The sequence below is a fragment of the Schistocerca piceifrons genome, chromosome 1, assembly GCF_021461385.2.
Source record: "Schistocerca piceifrons isolate TAMUIC-IGC-003096 chromosome 1, iqSchPice1.1, whole genome shotgun sequence".
Classification (NCBI taxonomy): domain Eukaryota; kingdom Metazoa; phylum Arthropoda; class Insecta; order Orthoptera; family Acrididae; genus Schistocerca; species Schistocerca piceifrons.
The window spans coordinates 885,697,085-885,716,976 of NC_060138.1; the positions used below are offsets into that span (position 1 = coordinate 885,697,085).

The 19,892-nt window shown below is 41.4% G+C and overlaps 1 protein-coding gene across 1 annotated transcript in view; it reads right to left on the reverse strand.

Annotated features, from left to right (window-relative positions):
- Nucleotides 1-19,892, reverse strand: part of LOC124776352 — a 56,099-nt gene that overhangs the window by 28,270 nt on the left and 7,937 nt on the right. Inside the window, exon 2 of the mRNA XM_047251306.1 lies at nucleotides 14,301-14,467. Coding sequence (XP_047107262.1) covers nucleotides 14,301-14,467 — 167 coding nt within the window. The remainder of the gene's footprint in view (nucleotides 1-14,300; nucleotides 14,468-19,892) is intronic.

Below are 19,892 nucleotides of genomic sequence, written 5' to 3' on the forward strand. Positions count from 1 at the left end.
AAATTTGACCAAAGGAACTATTAAAAATAAAATAAAAAAATATGCCCTAGCCAAGTACTTGGTGTGCGCCTGAATGGACAACAGCTTAAAATTTTCTTTTACTTGGTGTAATGTTTCAGATTTAATTATTTTGCATACTTCATATGTACAGTAATTACTAGAGCATCTCCATTGTGTGTGCATATACGTCATTCACCTCCTAAAGAAACCCCAACGCCGAAAAGATCTAGATATCCGTATACACTTTACGTCTAGTGTAGAAGAAGTTAGAGCTGAGCTTGGTAACAATGGAAGTAATTCCGGCTACATAAAGCTAATGCATATCATACTTATTGTGACACAAACAAGTTATATCTCTAGAGAGCATGTTTTTTTTAAAGTCACTCCATAAAAGGAATAAACACTCTCGCAGTTGCTCATACTTGAACCAGTAATCTAGAAAGAAGAGCAACTACAAACTGCGATTGCCTCAAAATACAATGGCGTGTAAAAACCAAGTATGAAAGTAACTTTCGCATGATGTGTCACTGGCAATGACATAGCTCAATGAACCTTAAGACCTTTCTTAGAAAGAAATGCTACAGTATTGTACAGGAGATAGCTGAAAGAAATACGCGATGAGACGAACAGAAATGATCTTCTACTCAAAGACAATAATTTTAGTGAAGTCAATGCGATTTGCGATGTTCCCCTGGACATTACAAAAGGCGACACACGGTTCTTAATAAGATGTGTGATCACCACAGACGGCAGTGCACGCTCTGCAACGCGCTGCCACCCTGGTCACAAGTCTTGTGGCAGGGCGTTCCATTCCTCCTCTAGCCCCGGGTGATAACTGTTGGATGGTCGTTGGTGCAGTGGACGAGCTACAATACTTCCCACCACAGCATCCCACGCTTGTTCAATGGGATTTAAGTCGGGGGAACGGGCAGTTCCGTCCATTCGTCGAATATCCTCTCATTCCAAGAGCTCCTCTACCTTCGCTGTTCGATGCGATCGCACACTGTAGTCCATTGAAATGAAGTCAGGGCCGAGTACACTCCTGAAAAGACTCAAGTCGAGAAAGTGTACTGCATCACAATATCTTTGACCGGTGTCTGTACCACGTTCAAAGATTTGGAGATCACTTCACCCATACAACATTACGCTTCCCTGCACTATTAACACCTGGACCACCAAAACGATCACGTTCGACAATGTTCCTGAGTGCATTGCATGTTCTTGCCATATCAGGCGATATCCAGATTACTACTCAGCCTGAGTCTGCTCTCACCCAAGTAGAGCGTGCAAACCACCACCTCGTTGGTGCAGGTCATATTCCCTTGGCCCAGTCAACGAAGAGCATAAAAGATCGATTAGGGAAAACATTGTGGAGTCGCAAATTCTTTCACAGTGCTAGGAGGGAGTGTCCAGGTCAACATACTAAAAATCGTGATCGGTGGGGTGTGAGTTTTGGGGTGGAGGGTGGGTTTAAAGGCCATATCCTTATGTTTTTCTCGAATAACTCGAAAACCGCAGGAAAATGTTTCTGGTATAAAATTAAACAACGTTAAGTTTCCTATAAGAAAGGTTCTATTCATTTTTCCTCCAGGGCTAGTATACTAACGGTATAAAATTAATATTTATCTTAAAAAGAAGTTGGTTAAAAACAAATATTAAATGTTTATACCACATTTAAGTGCAGCAGAGCCGTATGGAGGAGTATATTGTAGCCTGGAGGTGTAACTTGGCGGTAGTGGAAGGTAGAAGCGCGAGGAAAGGTAAGCCGTCACAATGCGATTACGCACTTCTCTCCTTCAGAGGTCCGCAAACTGAAGAGCGAGCAGGTAATTCTTATTTACTCCACTGCGACCCAAGAGGCAACTATACCGTGTTTCACAAAGATACAAGGGCCCTCTACAGCGTGCCTTATGAATCACTGGGACACAGTACACAAACATGCCTAGGGAGTATCTATTATGCACAGAATGCGTTAATACTATATGGAATACAGATATGAGTGATTAATAACAATAACGCAGGTAATGCAAATGGACAGAATCTACGCAAATCTCTCCGCTCTGTTCTACAATGTTAGAAAAGAAACGACAGCTGCAGTGCTCTTCCGGGAAAGGCAGCTTCCCTCACCGTGAGCGATGCTTCCTGTTCACAGACGCACTATACCTCCCCAGTATTTCCTGTACAGTTCTGCTACGCGAGTAGACAAAATGAATTCTCCGAGCTCGTGTTTATATAATGGAGTTGTTTCCAGTTTATTAAGTGAGTACATATTCGCGGTTGTTAAGTGAGCTATTACGTAAAATACTTTCCTAAGTGTTTAGTTTGTAAACGTGATGTGGTCAGTAACTTATATAGTGTTGGCGGGAAAGGGATTGGATTGGTAAATGTGGCACCTTGCTGCTGTCTGTCGTTTACAGTATATTGTAAGACCACGTAATTGAGTGTTAGTCACTTGGCGGTGAATGACCAAAAAGTTACTGTAATTCTCTCACCATTAACTGTGTTACCGTATACAGTATAAATCTTTTCCATTCAGGAATTTCTGGCATTTGTACAGTGGGCTGCACTGAGATGAGACATTTCCCACGCATCCACAGTTATCTTCTAACATGAGTGTGAATATCTGATGGAATCAGACTTGTCATGTTCAAATCTAGAACAGTAATTTGCTGTAATACAAGGCTTGACTTATGTTGAAATATTTGAAGTGATATAATACCTAGGTGGCCTGCTTCTGTCGTAGAATGAAACAGTTTAAGCCTCGGGGTCTCTTCAGATTTTGGGAGAACTGAGGTTGCGGTGATACATTTGATACCCCTCATGTTGTTGAAAGTATTCCAGATAGTGATAGTCGAGACAATGAAATCGACATTGTCGATTACGTATTGACAGCATGCTACTCTTCGAAAAAGCTCTTCATTGTGGTACACAGTAGACAGCTCCAGCTCTGCAGCTCATTTACATAAGAGCTCACTTAGCAATTTCAAATGAGTATTCACTTAATACTCTGAAAACAATTCCTCCACATAAACACGAGCTCGGTGAAATTATTTTGTCTACTTGTGGAAGAGGACTGGACAGGGATTGTTGGGGAGCTACAGTCTGTGTGCAAACTGAAAAGCAAGCAGCGTTCATACTCAGGGAAGTACCGTCTCCTGGAAAAACACTAGACATGCCATACAGGATGACTAAGAATCAGTTTCTCCTCTTGCAATTTAGAAACTGATTCGTAAGACATGTTGTGGAGGGGCGGTAGAACTTGGTGAAACACCATGTAGTTGCTATTTGTGACGTAATGGGGTAGATAGAGAGAGAAATCACCTTTTCGAACTTTAGCTTGCAGACCTATGAAGGAGGGAAGTGCATGATCACAACCCGGCGATCTGCCTTCTGTCGCACTTCTACCTCACACGTCCTCCCTCCATCCTCTTACACCCCCCGGAACCCATTATGTGTCTCCTGTACTTAGATGTGGCACAAATATTTAATATTTGTTTCTAATCCACTACATATAAACATTAAAATTATACCGTTAGAGCAATGTTTTTAAAATCTTCGATTTCTCCATCCTCCGCAAGGCGGAAATTATTAGCCCTCGAGAAAAAATAAATAGTACCTTTTTTTGTAGGAAATTTAATGTAGTTTAATTTTTGTGCCAGGAAACATTTTAGCTAGAAGCCGCGGTTTCTAGAAAAACATAAAAAAGTTGCCTTTAAACCTAACCCCACGCCGATGCTCACACCCCAGGAGTCGGGACTTCCCGTATGTTATTCATGGCACTCCCTCCTACCACTGTACGAAAATTTGCGGCTAATTTTCCTTCGTCGACAGGACTGCATCGAATGCGAGCGTTAACAGAACCCTGTGTACTGGTCGTCAGGCAAAGAGCAACCCTATGCAGTCGCTGTGCCACTGTGGAGCATGAGATTGCGTGCCTTGTGTAGTTTCAATTGCACTCGCTGTCTGACGTGGATCGCTTAATGCAGCAGTCGCCTGCTGCTGTAGTTGCCAACAGTCGACCACCTCCTCTCCTTCGGGCAGCAGTGTCTGTAGTTCAGAACGCTCCCGCGTGAAACAGTGCTGTGAGCAATATCAAACTCCTGCACTACACTCGCCACACATTGTTCTTCTTTCAGTTTCCCGAGGCCTCTTCCCGATGTGAAGTCATCCAAATGTTGTTCTCGGGCTCTTCTGCAATGAAGAACACCATCACAGTGCATCGTCATAACTGCTCGTTGATTGGCACACACTGCCATCTTCCGTTCCTTCAAGTGCCTCGTGTTGCAGGGCCAGCCCTATCACGCTAACCCTCTGCCATGTGATGTCCAGTTTTCTCTGCGCGGCTGGAAGACCTGTGGCAACATGCTACTACACATTCATATGTTTTCACCGAGTGATATTTTACATTACTTCATCCATGTCGTCCTTATATTTTGCAGAGCATGATATTTTATGGTACAAATGGCGTATCTTGCCATTTGTCTTTCAACTTTCGAAACTAATTATAACAGAAAGAAAATAAGACATTGCATTTAAATTTCTTTGATATCAGGGAAATATTTATTTTCGTTTCCTTCAGCAAGCACTTCAATTATTGCGTTCAGTACTGCTTTTTCCCTTTTGTGTTGTTGTTGTGGTCTTCAGTCCAGAGACTGGTTTGACGCAGCTCTCCATGCTACTCTATCCTGTGCAAGCTTCTTAATCTCCCAGTACCTACTGCAACCTACATCCTTCTGAATCTGCTTAGTGTATTCATCTCTTGGTCTCCCTCTATGATTTTTACCCTCCGCGTTGCCCTCCAACACTAAATTGGTGATCCCTTGATGCCTCAGAACATGTTCTACCAACCGATCCCTTCTTCTAGTCAAGGTGTGCCACAAATTTCTCTTCTCCCTAATTCTATTCAATACCTCCTCATTAGTTATGTGATCTACCCATCTAATCTTCAGCATTCTTCTGTAGCACCACATTTCGAAAGCTTCTATTCTCTTCTTGTCCAAACTATTTATCGTCCACGTTTCACTTCCATACATGGCCACACTCACTTTCAGAAACGACTTCCTGACACTTAAATCTATACTCGATGTTAACAAATTTCTCTTCTTCAGAAACGCTTTCCTTGCCATTGCCAGTCTACATTTTATATCCTCTCTAGTTCGACCATCATCAGTTATATTTTCCCCCAAATAGCAAAACTCATTTACTACTTTAAGCGTGTCATTTGCTGATCTAATACCCTCAGCATCGCCAGCCGGGGTGGCCGAGCGATTCTAGGCACTACAGTCTGGAACCGCGCGACCGCTACGATCGCAGGTTCGAATCCCGCCTCGGGCATGGATGTGTGTGATGCCCTTAGGTTAGTTAGGTTTAAGTAGTTCTAAGTTCTAGGGGACTGATGACCTCAGAAGTTAAATCCCATAGTGCTCAGAGTCATTTGCACCATTCTGAACCCTCAGCATCACCCGATTTAATTCGACTACATTCCATTATCCTCGTTTTACTTTATTGATGTTCATGTTATATCCTCCTTTCAAGATACTGTCCATTCCGTTCAGCTGCTCTTCCAGGTCCTTTGCTGTCTCTGACAGAATTACTATGTCATCGGCGAACCTCAAAGTTTTTATTTCTTCTCCATGGATTTTAATTCCTACTCCGAATTTTTCTTTTGTTTCCTTTACTGCTTGCTCAATATACAGATTGAATAACATCGGGGATAGGCTACAACCCAGTCTCACTTCCTTCCCAACCACTGCTTCCCTTTCATGTCCCTCGACTCTTATAACTGCCATTTGGTTTCTGTACAAATTGTAAATAGCCTCTCGCTCCCTGTGTTTTACCCCTGCCACCTTCAGAATTTGAAAGAAAGTATTCCAGTCAACATTGTCAAAAGCTTTCTCTCAGTCTACCAATCCTAGAAACGTAGGTTTGTCTTTCCTTAATCTGATTTCTAAGATAAGTCGTAGGGTCAGTATTCTCTCACTTAAATTATCAGAAAGCTGTGTAATTACGTGTTAGAGAAATATGGTACCGATGTGTAAAATTGTATAAGCAAATACCATATTATCTAGGGCTCCTTGTGCTTGTCACACTCATTGTACTCAAAGTAGGCATACCCCCATGAGGGTTAATGTAATTATACCCTCAGATGTTATAGATTAAACTGTAGAATGAAATGCATTACCGAAAACCTTCTCTGTACCATAGTAGTTCAAAAATATTTCCTAAAAATGTTCCAAGTACAAAAGGTAATCACTCAAAGGCGTGTCATGTGGCGCTAAACTTTGCTGTAAGAAAATTTCTGCCATTGCTTAACTGTAAAAATGTACCAAGTGTCGTTGTTATCGTCGTTCATAAGCAAAGTTCTGCAGAAGTTAATGTACTTACCTCATCATTTACAAAAGTAAAGTGCTATACGACTAGATGTCGTAGTTATTACGCTCATTGCCATGTCCTTGAAAGTACTGTACTGTACCGTATTGTTGTGTTACGAAAATAGCTGTCTCACTGTAGCCATGCCACAAAAGTCATTACCAAAACATGTCTTGTTTTCCAGACGAACATAGAAAAACTGTGCAGACATAAACAGATAAGAGCAAAAATAATAATGATAATTGTGTCATTCATTAGTAGCGTCGAAATACACTCCTGGAAATGGCAAAAAGAACACATTGACAACGGTGTGTCAGACCCACCATACTTGCTCCGGACACTGCGAGAGGGCTGTACAAGCAATGATCACACGCACGGCACAGCGGACACACCAGGAACCGCGGTGTTGGCCGTCGAATGGCGCTAGCTGCGCAGCATTTGTGCACCGCTGCCGTCAGTGTCAGCCAGTTTGCCGTGGCATACGGAGCTCCATCGCAGTCTTTAACACTGGTAGCATGCCGCGACAGCGTGGACGTGAACCGTATGTGCAGTTGACGGACTTTGAGCGAGGGCGTATAGTGGGCATGCGGGAGGCCGGGTGGACGTACCGCCGAATTGCTCAACACGTGGGGCGTGAGGTCTCCACAGTACATCGATGTTGTCGCCAGTGGTCGGCGGAAGGTGCACGTGCCCGTCGACCTGGGACCGGACCGCAGCGACGCACGGATGCTCGCCAAGACCGTAGGATCCTACGCAGTGCCGTAGGGGACCGCACCGCCACTTCCCAGCAAATTAGGGACACTGTTGCTCCTGGGGTATCGGCGAGGACCATTCGCAACCGTCTCCATGAAGCTGGGCTACGGTCCCGCACACCATTAGGCCGTCTTCCGCTCACGCCCCAACATCGTGCAGCCCGCCTCCAGTGGTGTCACGACAGGCGTGAATGGAGGGACGAATGGAGACGTGTCGTCTTCAGCGATGAGAGTCGCTTCTGCCTTGGTGCCAATACTGGTCGTATGCGTGTTTGGCGCCGTGCAGGTGAGCGCCACAATCAGGACTGCATACGACCGAGGCACACAGGGCCAACACCCGGCATCATGGTGTGAGGAGCGATCTCCTACACTGGCCGTACACCACTGGTGATCGTCGAGGGGGCACTGAATAGTGCACGGTACATCCAAACCGTCATCGAACCCATCGTTCTACCATTCCTAGACCGGCAAGGGAACTTGCTGTTCCAACAGGACAATGCACGTCCGCATGTATCCCGTGCCACCCAACGTGCTCTAGAAGGTGTAAGTCAACTACCCTGGCCAGCAAGATCTCCGGATCTGTCCCCCATTGAGCATGTTTGGGACTGGATGAAGCGTCGTCTCACGCGGTCTGCACGTCCAGCACGAACGCTGGTCCAACTGAGGCGCCAGGTGGAAATGGCATGGCAAGCCGTTCCACAGGACTACATCCAGCATCTCTACTATCGTCTCCATGGGAGAATAGCAGCCTGCATTGCTGCGAAAGGTGGATATACACTGTACTAGTGCCGACATTGTGCATGCTCTGTTGCCTGTGTCTATGTGCCTGTGGTTCTGTCAGTGTGATCATGTGATGTATCTGACCCCAGGAATGTGTCAATAAAGTTTCCCCTTCCTGGGACAATGAATTATTTCAATTTCCAGGAGTGTACAATCGCGAAACTGTCAAAAAACCAAATACTGTGTCGACCGTGACCTCTCAAAAAGCATTTTAATTAAAAAATGTCTTTTCAAATAAACCAAAATGTTGCAGTGAAACCTCATTAGCAGCATATGTTCCAAGAATGTCGACTTTATGGTCGTGACGAAATCGTGCAACAACAAGCAAAAACGTACACACCATGAGACTGTGTCGTCTGTTCTTAATAAAAGTGAACTCGTAAAATCATTTTGTTAATAAATTCCATTGGTTGTTGACTGCATAGTTAACTTTAAAACATTGCTGCATGCGAAATGCAACATAGCGTAATAGGAACCTTAAGTGAAAAATTTTATAGCAATGACTAAGTCAGTAAGCAAATTATTTCTCAGTGAAGGGTTTTACATGAGAAGTGTGGTGTGATCTTTTGTTAACTTTTTTTTTTTTACTTTAATAACCTAGTAGGAGGAAAGCAATAAGAAAACTGATGAAGCCAAGCTTGTGGATATATATCATTACTAGAATTCTTGAAAGTTCTGATTTTATGCATTGTGACGAAGAGCTTACAAAGTCATCATAACGCCGCGGTTCCATTACAAGGCTCGCCGCACCTTCCCGATTCCTTTCAAAATATCCGAAATACCCAGTGTTATTACTTTGTTACTCTTCCGTATTTCTAAACCCTTCTTCCTGTGTCGGAACGAAATATGTCTTACGTGTGCCAACTGATTTTGTACTTCGCGCATTTTTCTTTTGTTTTGCGTATTAATTTGTTTCTGATTTTGTTTAAATTTCCTAATTTCTTCGTATTCCTCTATATCAGTAAAGGCTACCGGTCTTGTATCATTCAGATCATCATCTACCTTCGTAGATAAATTAGTTAGCTGATCCGAAAGTTCGACTACTTTTTCCGATAATGTGCTAATTTCTTCCGTGTATTTTTCTGAATCAAATTTTAGAGTGTCCATTTGTGTCGAAATCGTATCTACTGTGTCCTTGAAGTTTTCCTGATTTTTTGCAAGCTGCGTGACGGTATCGGTAGATACAACTAAGTCAGTTTTTGCTTGCAAGATGTCTTGATTTTCGTGAACAATGATCTGCAGTTCTTTTATGTCAGCTTCATGATTCTGTAATATGTCTTCATGTCGCGAAAAGATAGGCTGAAAATGCTCACAAATTTGCGTTTTTACACCTTCAGATACTTTTTGATCTTTCGATTCGATTTCGGATTTCTCAGCAGTTAAATCTTCACGTGTTTGTTAAACTGGTTGTTCCACTGTGTCAAATTTTTGGAACGGTTGCAGTACTCGTTCCTGACTTTGCAGCATTTTGTCCAACCGTTAGTCTATTTGTTGCATGAATTGCAATAACATTGTATTAGTGACTGAAACATGTCCCACTGCGCTTTTCGGCAATGCATTTGCATCGGCAATTTTCGTATTTTGAAAAGTAGAAAATGTGTTTTGATTTAATTGAGGAAAGTGTAATGACACAAAACCTGAATCTACGGTATCTGCAAGATTTTGATCAGTCATTTCGCATTCCTGAGGCAATAGTTGCTGATTCATCGATCGACAATAACTCCGAGTCCACTGATTGTTTCCATCTCTACACCGTTATTTACTGCCTGATCCATGTCTCTATGCACTATTAACAAATTATTATGTTGAACATTTGTTAATTCATTACTAGGTAGTGCTAACACGCTACGCTCGTCTTCATTGTAATTTTTCAATCTGCTTTCAGCCTACGGTTACACTTGTCACACGCCATAGTTGTCACACTGTTGTTGTTGTTGTTGTTGTGGTCTTCAGTCCTGAGACTGGTTTGATGCAGCTCTCCGTCCTAATCTATCCTGTGCAAGCTCCTTCATCTCCCAGTACCTACTGCAATCTACATCCTTCTGAATCTGCTTAGTGTATTCATCTCTTGGTCTCCCTCTACGATTTTTACCCTCCACGCTGCCCTCCAATGCTAAATTTGTGATCCCTTGATGCCTCAGGACATGTCCTACCAACCGATCCCTTCTTCTAGTCAAGTTGTGCCACAAACTTCTCTTCTCCCCAAACCTATTCAATACCTCCTCATTAGTTACGTGATCTACCCACCTAATCTTCAACATTCTTCTGTAGCACCACATTTCGAAAGCTTCTATTCTCTTCTTGTCCAAACTAGTTATCGTCCATGTTTCACTTCCATGCATGGCTACACTCCATACAAATACCTTCAGAAACGACTTCCTGACACTTAAATTTATACTCGATGTTAACAAATTTCTCTTCTTCAGAAACGCTTTCCTTGCCATTGCCAGTCTACATTTTATATCCTCTCTACTTCGACCATCATCAGTTATTTTGCTCCCCAAATAGCAAAACTCCTTTACTACTTTAAGTGTCTCATTTCCTAATCTAATTCCCTCAGTATCACCCGACTTAATTCGACTACATTCCATTATCCTCGTTTTACTTTTGTTGATGTTCATCTTATATCCTCCTTTCAAGACACTGCCCATTCCATTCAACTGCCTGTCACACTATTTTGCACAATTACACACAAAAAACACAATTTGAAAAGCAAAAATAGGGAGACACACTAAAATAGCACCGAAAATAATAAATATCTAATTAATCGCAAACGCGACTGCGAGATACTTAATGCAAATCCACATGCAAGCGACAACTGCTTTGCTCACTACAATATAGTACAACAATAAGAGACTAGAACTATAAAAGGAAATTCTCTATATACAATAACGCGCTAGCAGTAGACAACAACTAATTTCTAATCATGCACTAATTATTCAAATTACAAGACAAATCAGAAGATTCCAGTGAGGTATCCTCGGCTAAGGGTCGACAGGTGAAACTTCTCTATTAAAAAAAATATTTTACTTACTTAAATAGAAATCACTGAGAAGAAACTTCTTTATAAAATAATTTTCTGCTTATATTACTGAGTAAAATTGACTATACTATCTCTTTACTGTTCTTTATCATTCAATATCTGTCTGACCTACAGAATCTGCCCTAACAGAACTCAAACTTTTCGTATTCATTAATTACTCACAATATTCAAGGATAACGCGACCTGACTGCTTCACAATTGATAACCTGACTTCAAATAATAAATACAAAAGAATGGTCCTGAATAAGAAGAAATCCTAACAATAACCTATACATTACTTAAGTAACTTACCTCACAAAAATCTTCATTGCCCGACCTACTGCAATTTAGCAAGCGCCAATACAGCCAGCTAAATAAAAGATTCTAGCTACTGTAAGCTCTAACTGCTAATAGGTATGTGGTTAACAAAGGAAAGATTTTGTTGCAGAGCAAACAATGTATTTACCTAAAGAATGTGACAACCAGTTCAAAACTTATATAATCGTGCGTGACATCCAGTTCCAAAAATTATATAATCGTCGACAAATTACATTTCCATGACAGACACACGTCCAGGTCGTCCGCTCGCGCTAATACTGCAAATCTCCAACACTGCTAATTATTGACCTTTAACCTCCATCACTGCTGACTACTCACTCCCAACTTCCATCGCTGGTGACTATTCACCTCCAACTGCTGTGTCTGACCAGCAATAGATTCTCTTACAGAGTGCGCACAGCGCTTTCAGAGTTATTAATGCAAAGCGCTACATTGCGCTGCCTATATACTAACTCATGAACAGCCTACTTACAACAAATGGCAGAAACAAAACTGGCATGAGTGATCAAGATTTCATTATTACAATGCAATCTACACTAGACTACTTAAATACTAATTCTTGTATGATAATACTACTTCTTTTTCTCACTAGTATAAAACAATACAGCGTTGAAACTTAAAAATGAAAATGTTCAATCTTTGAGAGTTCATACGTGACTAGGACAGCACTTTTTCAACTGCTATTAATATAAGAATATAACATCTGTAACAGTGTATACAACTTTAAAACACGAAAAAAGTGCGTAATCTCTACTTTTATATAGAAAAGAAGCATGCACTGGGGACTACAGTAACTTCAGAGCCATCAAGAATGCTGTTATGGTTGAAAAAAATGAACAGGGTTATAATACTCGAGACTAAATCCGATTAGGGAAAAGTGATAATATTAGTTGTTAATGTACGTAAGTGCTGGCAACGAATGTATACTGCAAGTTCTGAGCACCGAAGCGCCATTAAGTAATTAAAAGTTGTCCAATAAGCTGTTGCTAAAGGAGAACGATGATTGCAGGACAGTGCTGTTTTCGAGAAATCTGCGAACTCTAGTCATCCTAAACATTTTGAACCAATTATTCCCACATATGTCAGAAAGCCACAACGGTAAGACTAAGGATTCGACAAGAAGGAAGATGAGAATTTTGATCTATATTACATGTTCAAGAGCCTCAAATCTAAAAATGTGCATAAGGTGCTTCTTGAAATTTATTAAAAAAACTTACAGACAAGTGCCATAATTTGAAAGCAACTGGCTATTATTTCTTTCCTAAACAACTGTTTCCTGTGTTATATATTTCACACAGATTTCACAAGTTGCCACACATCTTTCAGAGCAATGAATTTCTTTCTAAGCGCGAGGGTGCTCTGAAAAGTAATGTTTCCAAACTTTTTGTATGAAAACTTTTAAAACTTTTTAAACCAAACAAACGTTATTAACATTCTACATCTTTATTCTTTATGTCTACATATATGCAGCCCCCTGCCACTAGAGGACTCTGAAACATAGGACGTAACATGGCAGTGTGTTATGTAACTATACCGATGAGTGAGAAACAACATGCTGTAATCGAGTCTCGAATTGGAAGAGTTCATCCACACATGGAGGAACCTCTTCTTTAGCATGACAATGCCAGACCACACACGAGCGCTGCGACATTTGTAGCAATCTGGTGCCTTGGGTTCACTTCATTATCGTCGATCATCCTCCACACAGTCCTCACTTGGCCCCATCTTTCACCTTTTGTCAAGACGACTTTCGATAACTGTGCTTTGATATTGATGAGGCGGTGCAAGCATAGCTGAGGTCGTGGCTCCATCAAACCTTCTAGCTCGATGATATCAACAAACTGGCCTCTCTGTTGGGAGAAACGTTTTCATCGTTAGGTTGACTACGTTGAGAATTAAATATGTAGACATGAAGAATAAAGACGTATAATGTTAATAACATTTGTTTTATTTGAAAAGCTTTAAGAGTTTTCACATAAATAATTCGGAGGCGTTACTTTTCATCACGCCCTCATATGACTATTGTGATAGAGTGAGCATTTGTAGTTGGATGGAGAATGTCAACTTGATGGACTTCCTCTTGTTACGCCATGCTGTGAAGGCTCTAAAAGGAAAAAAAACAACAAAATAATTGTTTGTAAATAGATTGTATGTCTTCCTCTTTCGTATAAAATCGCGCAGTCGTTATGGCTTAACCATTTGGAGGTAAAATAGTAATGGAGCTACTCTGATTTAGTCTAAGTACCTTAGTGACTGAGCTACAACGATTGTGCATCTTTACCTGCTACGGATCTCTACCTTTCATTCTTGTTGAAAAGAAACAGTTCTGAGAGGTAAACAATCATTTATTTTCGTTCTTAATTTGAGCTAACATTGTAAGGTGTGCAGATAAGTACAAATATACATGTATCTCTTTAGCAACGTCAGTACTGCTGTTGCATCATAGATGCAGCGTGCAGAAGCACAAGACACATCAAAATTACTTGCGAAAATGTCCTCTGAAATGTTCTGATGTGTTAACTTAGTAAATGTGTAGCATACATTTTCAAAAAATCCGTACACTTGCTCATACTGATTTAGACAGTCATTCACAGTACACTGGATGGCGAGCTAGCATACATCAATTTTCTAAACATTGATTCCTGATGGTGAGGGCACTGTGCGGTATTGTCATTGCTGTATGTTTTAATTGTTCTTGGGTGGTTCTCAACACATACTGGAGTCGTTTGAGCGTTGTACAGTACAGTTATCTTCGCAGAATTCTGACATAGTTTGTACGATTCATATGATTAAAACTCTAGTTTCATGACACTAAATTGAGGATTTTCAAACGCTACCACTGTACTGAACTCGCCATTAAAGAGGTTTCCCACAACCACACATTTACTGCCCGTTTAGATGGTATATTATAGAGAATAGCATCACATTAATATACAAGGTAACCCCTTGTAACCATCTGATGAGCACTGCTGATGATGGAAACTCAAAGTCTGGGAAGAAAATTTCTTGTATGTCCTGCTACTGATACGATAAATCACGTAGGGCTGCTGCAGCAGCAATGCAGACGCCGGAAACTCGAATGGCTGCATCTCCTGAAGGAAAATATCAGGTGGGCCGATTGAGGCGTGCTGCGAGAGTGCAGACAATGTGAATTCAAACTCTGTGAACAGTTGCTGCTCCTCTGCATCATCAGGGATCCGTTGCACTGTTGGAGAAATAATAATCATAAAAGAAAACACACATAATGAAAGTGAACAATGTGAGATAGATGGGTTAGTAATAAAATTACTCAATAATACAAACTTGCATTGCCCGCTACAAGCTTTCTATTATTGCTCCTAATTACATGATTCACTTTAACATTAACTCTTACATAAACAATATTTAGAATAACTGGGGTCAGGCATAACTTGATCACATAATTTATGGATACTTTGTATTTAGTCAGGGTGAAAACATCTTATTCAAAATCAAAAGCTAAACTGGCTCACACCGGCAATGCATTAAAAAAGTAAACGTATTCAACCGACAAGTGGCGGCAGTGCTTTTGTGTAGCAAGTAAATTCCCCACATTAATTATTCCCCTCCTTAAATAACATTTTAAAATCATTTTACAGAGGACGGTATTGTGTGTTGAAGGATATGTGGCTTGAATCACATAACACAATATTATTTTTTAAAGAATGCAATTATTACATGTATAGAAGAAACATTTGACTACAGTATTAATACGTAACTATAGCTAGCAGTGTTACATGTACAGAGGAGAAGGGAACTATATGTTGAGGCTGGGAGAGGAAAAAACCTTATATACAACATCTTGATATAGGATCATACATAAAAAAAGCCATGGTGACGATAACAACATAAATGATAGTAATGACAGTAAAAACCACTGATGACAGTAATGAGAGTGACCGATATTCACAATGACAGTACACACTTTACATACCAGTAGATAAGTCTAAAATTCTTATATGAATTTACGTGTATTAAATACAAAATTCTATGGGAAGTTCATACATAGCACAGCCATAATTAACACATAACATAAAATATGCAATATCTTAAGTAATGTGCTGAGTTATTCAAATCAACAATTACATCAACAGTAGCATCTGATGTGAGGTATATGATACTGAATAGTAATCCACGACAAATTTTATGGTATTTGCACGTCCACCATTACATTTAAAAGCAACTAAAATATATCCTGAAAATATGCTGCTGTTATGAGAAATGACAGTAAGATCACTGAAAGCCTCATCAGTTAACAAGTTAAGTATAATATAATTTCTAAGACTTTCCTGGCGATTTGTTGTCATCTCATAGAATCGGGTGTACTGCCGGTGGTCCGGGTCTTCCCAACACGATACTTCGACGACGTAACTCGGCGTCTTCATCAGTAGAGTTCCCCTTGTGTGCTAGTAACACCACTAGTAACACCACCAAGTCTTTATCTTCCCGCAAACTCTTGAGCGGCATCCTCTCGTCTCTTGAGATGTTTGTTTTGGGCGGCCTGGCTCTGGTTAGCGCCCTGCATGTCTCTCTGTCACACTGCTGAAGACTGACTACGACCAGAAAATCTGTCAACTTTTGGAGGACCCTGCTTATAATCCAGTAGAGAATGACCCCACCAATAGAGTGGACAGGAAAACCCGGTCTCTTCTTAAGGAAACAGGATGGCTTGAGAAGGTTGTCAAACAACTAAAAGCTAAGGCACCAGTACCACTCAGACTGTATGGATTACCCAAGATCCATAATCAGGATGTACCACTTCGCCCGATCGTCAGTAATATCGGCGCAGCCACCTACCCTACAGCCTCTTACCTTAAGAAGATGTTGGTACCATATGTGGGAAAGTGTGTCCACCACATCCGCAACTCCTCGGACTTTGTGAAACGTCTCAACAACTTACGTGTCTCGGACACAGATATCATGGTCAGTTTTGATGTGGTGTCTCTATTCACCAGGGTACCACTTCAGGACACACTCGATATAATTAGTGAGAAATTTGATGGAGCCTTGCTGGATCTTTTCAACCATATTTTGACATCGACGTACTTCCTTTTTGAAGGCCAATTCTATGAGCAGACTGAAGGAGTGGCCATGGGTAGCCCCTTACCTCCAGTAGTGGCGAATCTGTTTATGGAGAAATTCGAGGATGAGGCACTTACAATTGCTGCCTACCAGCCGACGTGTTTCTTCAGATACGTTGATGAGACCTTCGTCATCTGGCCGCATGGCAAAAGAAGACTGGATGAGTTCCTGGACCATCTGAACACAAGACACCCTAACATCAAGTTCACCATGGAACTAGAGAGTGATGGTCAGCTCCCATTCCTCGACGTCCTGGTAAAGAGGAAGGCAGAGGGCGCCTTAGGCCACAGTGTGTACAGGAAACCAACACACACTGACTTATATCTACAGGCTGACAGCTGCCATCACCCTGCACAGAAGCTTGGAGTGCTGTGAAAACTCGTACACCGAGCCAAAACACTCTCTGACCCAAACAGCCTGACAGCAGAATTAGAACATCTACAAAGAGTGTTCTCAGACAACGGATACTCCACCAGGGACATCTGCAAAGCGCTCCATCCCACCAGACGACCTGAGGCAACAGGAGAGGAGCAGGAAGAAGAGACCAGGAAAGTAGTCTTTCTACCGTATGCTGGGCCTATATCTGCCAAGATCAGCAGAATCTTGAAGAAACACAATATCAAGAGTGTGTTCTGCCCACCTAACAAGATAAGGACGCTCCTTGGATCTGTCAAGGATGATTTGGGGTTAAGAAAACCTGGTGTCTACCATATACCATGTGAATGTGGGATGACCTACGTCGGTCAAACTACTAGAACTGTTGAAATAAGATATAAAGAACACCAGAGACATACCAGGCTACGACAGGTAACTAAATCTGCAATAGCAGAACATTGCCTGGACCTTCAGCACACCATGGATTATGACAAAACCAGGATCCTGGCTCAGACACCCCCGATTCTGGGCTAGTGTCATTAATGAATCGATTGAAATCAAGATGGCGGAGAACTTGATCAACCGGGAAGCAGGATATCAGCTTAGTACTGCGTGGAATCCTGCTTTGGAACTACTACAGAAACAACAGAAGAAAGTTCCCTCCTCCAAGAATGAACTACAGACGTCCAAGAGCGTAAGTAACGGAACAGAACGACATACGCGATACCAGGCGGCAGCAAGCTCCTTGGAGGATGGCCATCATAATATGCATCTCCAACAGCAGCCGGATGTCGCAGGAAGCGCACCTCACAGGCGCTTACCGGGTACAGAAGGCCAGGAGAATGGCTCGATCACAAGAGAAACTCGCCGCGCTCGCGGACAGTATAAGGAACTTCAACAGAGCCATGATAGTGCTAGGATCGCGCCTATCGGGCGCGGACCCAATGCGGAACGCCTTGGGATGTCCGCTACCTCAGAAGAGAGCCGCAACGGGCGCGGGCCGAAAAGGGAGCCCCTAGAGACTGATACCACCGCCAGGAATGGCCACAGTGGGCGCGGACGGCATAGGGAACGCCACACACTGCCCAGGCATAAATATGGGACAAGGTCAGCTCGTCAACCAGTGAATTCGTCAATTACAGAGACTGCCTGGTAAACAGCGAGACCCTGGACGACGCGATCCCGAACCTGGCCGAGCGTGATGAACACGAAATGAACTCCCTACAAAGTCGGGAGCTCATAAGAAGAAAGGCGGAAGCCCGTGAAGAGCAGTTCAGAAGAGAACTAGAAGAAAGAGAAAGAAGGCAAGAAGAGGACCGCAACAGAAGGCGCGAAGCCGCTCTTGCCCGCCGTGAACGCCAGCGCCAACGCTGGCAGGACGGCAAATAAAAGAGAAGACCAACACAAGCAGTTCTGGCCGGGTTTTGCAGGTTTTCCTTGGCCGCTAAGGTGAATACCGGAACTGTCCCCAACATACGCCCGCAAATAAATTCCCAACTGGAAAAATAACCCCCCCCCCCCCATGCACCCCCTGAGCCAAAATAAATAGTGCCAAAACAGAATAAAATTATGCCCTATGGTTGATAAAGGGCATAACGCAAGCCCTAGAACAGCCCGCCCTTCTCCCTCAGAGAAGGGAATGAAAAGTGCTAAAAAAAAAGAGCTTAACCACTCAGGGAACACCTGATGAAGACGCCGAATTACGACGTCGAAATATCGTGTTGTGAAGACGCGGACTACCTGCAGTACACCCGATTCTACGAGATGACAAGTTAAGGGTGGCTCAGTGTCAAAGTCTCGCAAGAGCAAGAATCCAGTACTATACACAGAGAGGTCCTCAGTGCTAAAAGTTCACTTAGAATACAATGATATATGCAAAATTACACAATATCACTAATTCTCTGAGCCACCCTTAACATGTTGATTGATGTGGCTTTCAATAATCTTGATACCACATCTCGTATCAAGAGCATATTTTCAGGATATATTTTAGTTGCATTGAAATATAGTGGTAGAGTGCAAGTCATATGGGATTTGTTGTGGATTGCCATTGCAGTATCATGCACCTCACATTGCACATTACTATTGATGTAATTGATGTTGTTTTCGTCAAATAACAGAGAAGATTGCTTAAGATCACATATATTTTCTGGAATGGATTAATTATTGCTTCACTGTATATAAACTTCACACACAATGTTGTGTTCAATGCATATAAATTCACAGAAGGATGTTATAATTGGGAAAATACCTACAAGCATGTCATATGTATACTACCATCAATAGTGGTCATTCTCAATACTACCATAAGTGTTTTTTACTGTCATTATTATTATGTATGTTATCAATGTCATTATTGCTTTTACATGATCCTATATTTAAGATGTTTTATGTAAGATTTTTTTCATTTCCCAGCCTCAAAACGAAGTTCTCTTCTCCTCTATACACATAACACCACTAGCTGTAGTTATGTATTAATACAACAGTTGTATATTTCTCCTACACATGTCACAATAACAGTTTTGATTCTTTAAAAATTAATGTTGTACATGTAGCATCATGTGATTCAAATTGCACACCTATCAATGCACAGTAACATCCACTGCAAAATGATTTTAAAATGTTATTTTTATGCTGTAAGTAGAATATTTGAGAAGGGGAACAAGATGAGGCAATGATGTGATTGTTAAAACAAAACATTAAAGAGTTACAATGAATTTTGACAGATAACAGAGTATGAAATAACATGGAATAAATCATAGAATAAAACGACATTACGTAATTGTTTGAATGTAGTTCCAGAGCAGTCTCTATCACAATGAAAATAGTCAGATACATAAAGAAAACAACAATACAAATTACATTTTAGTGGATCATTCATAAAACATAGAATAAATTCTTCCTAGCATGTTTTGTAGCTTTAATACAAATGTACTTCGTTTCAGTAAAACGACCTTTTCGAAACTGTGTCTGGCATATGGGACAATGCTTTGTAATTACGTAGTCAAACTCATGTTCTAATTGTATTCTGTTATTTGTTTTTTAAATTACATTAGTTTTAAACTATTTACCATCGATATAACTAAGTTTTACTTGTTTTAACTACTTTCAAATCATATCTGTTTTAAAGATGTCAACAACAATGATGTTGCAGA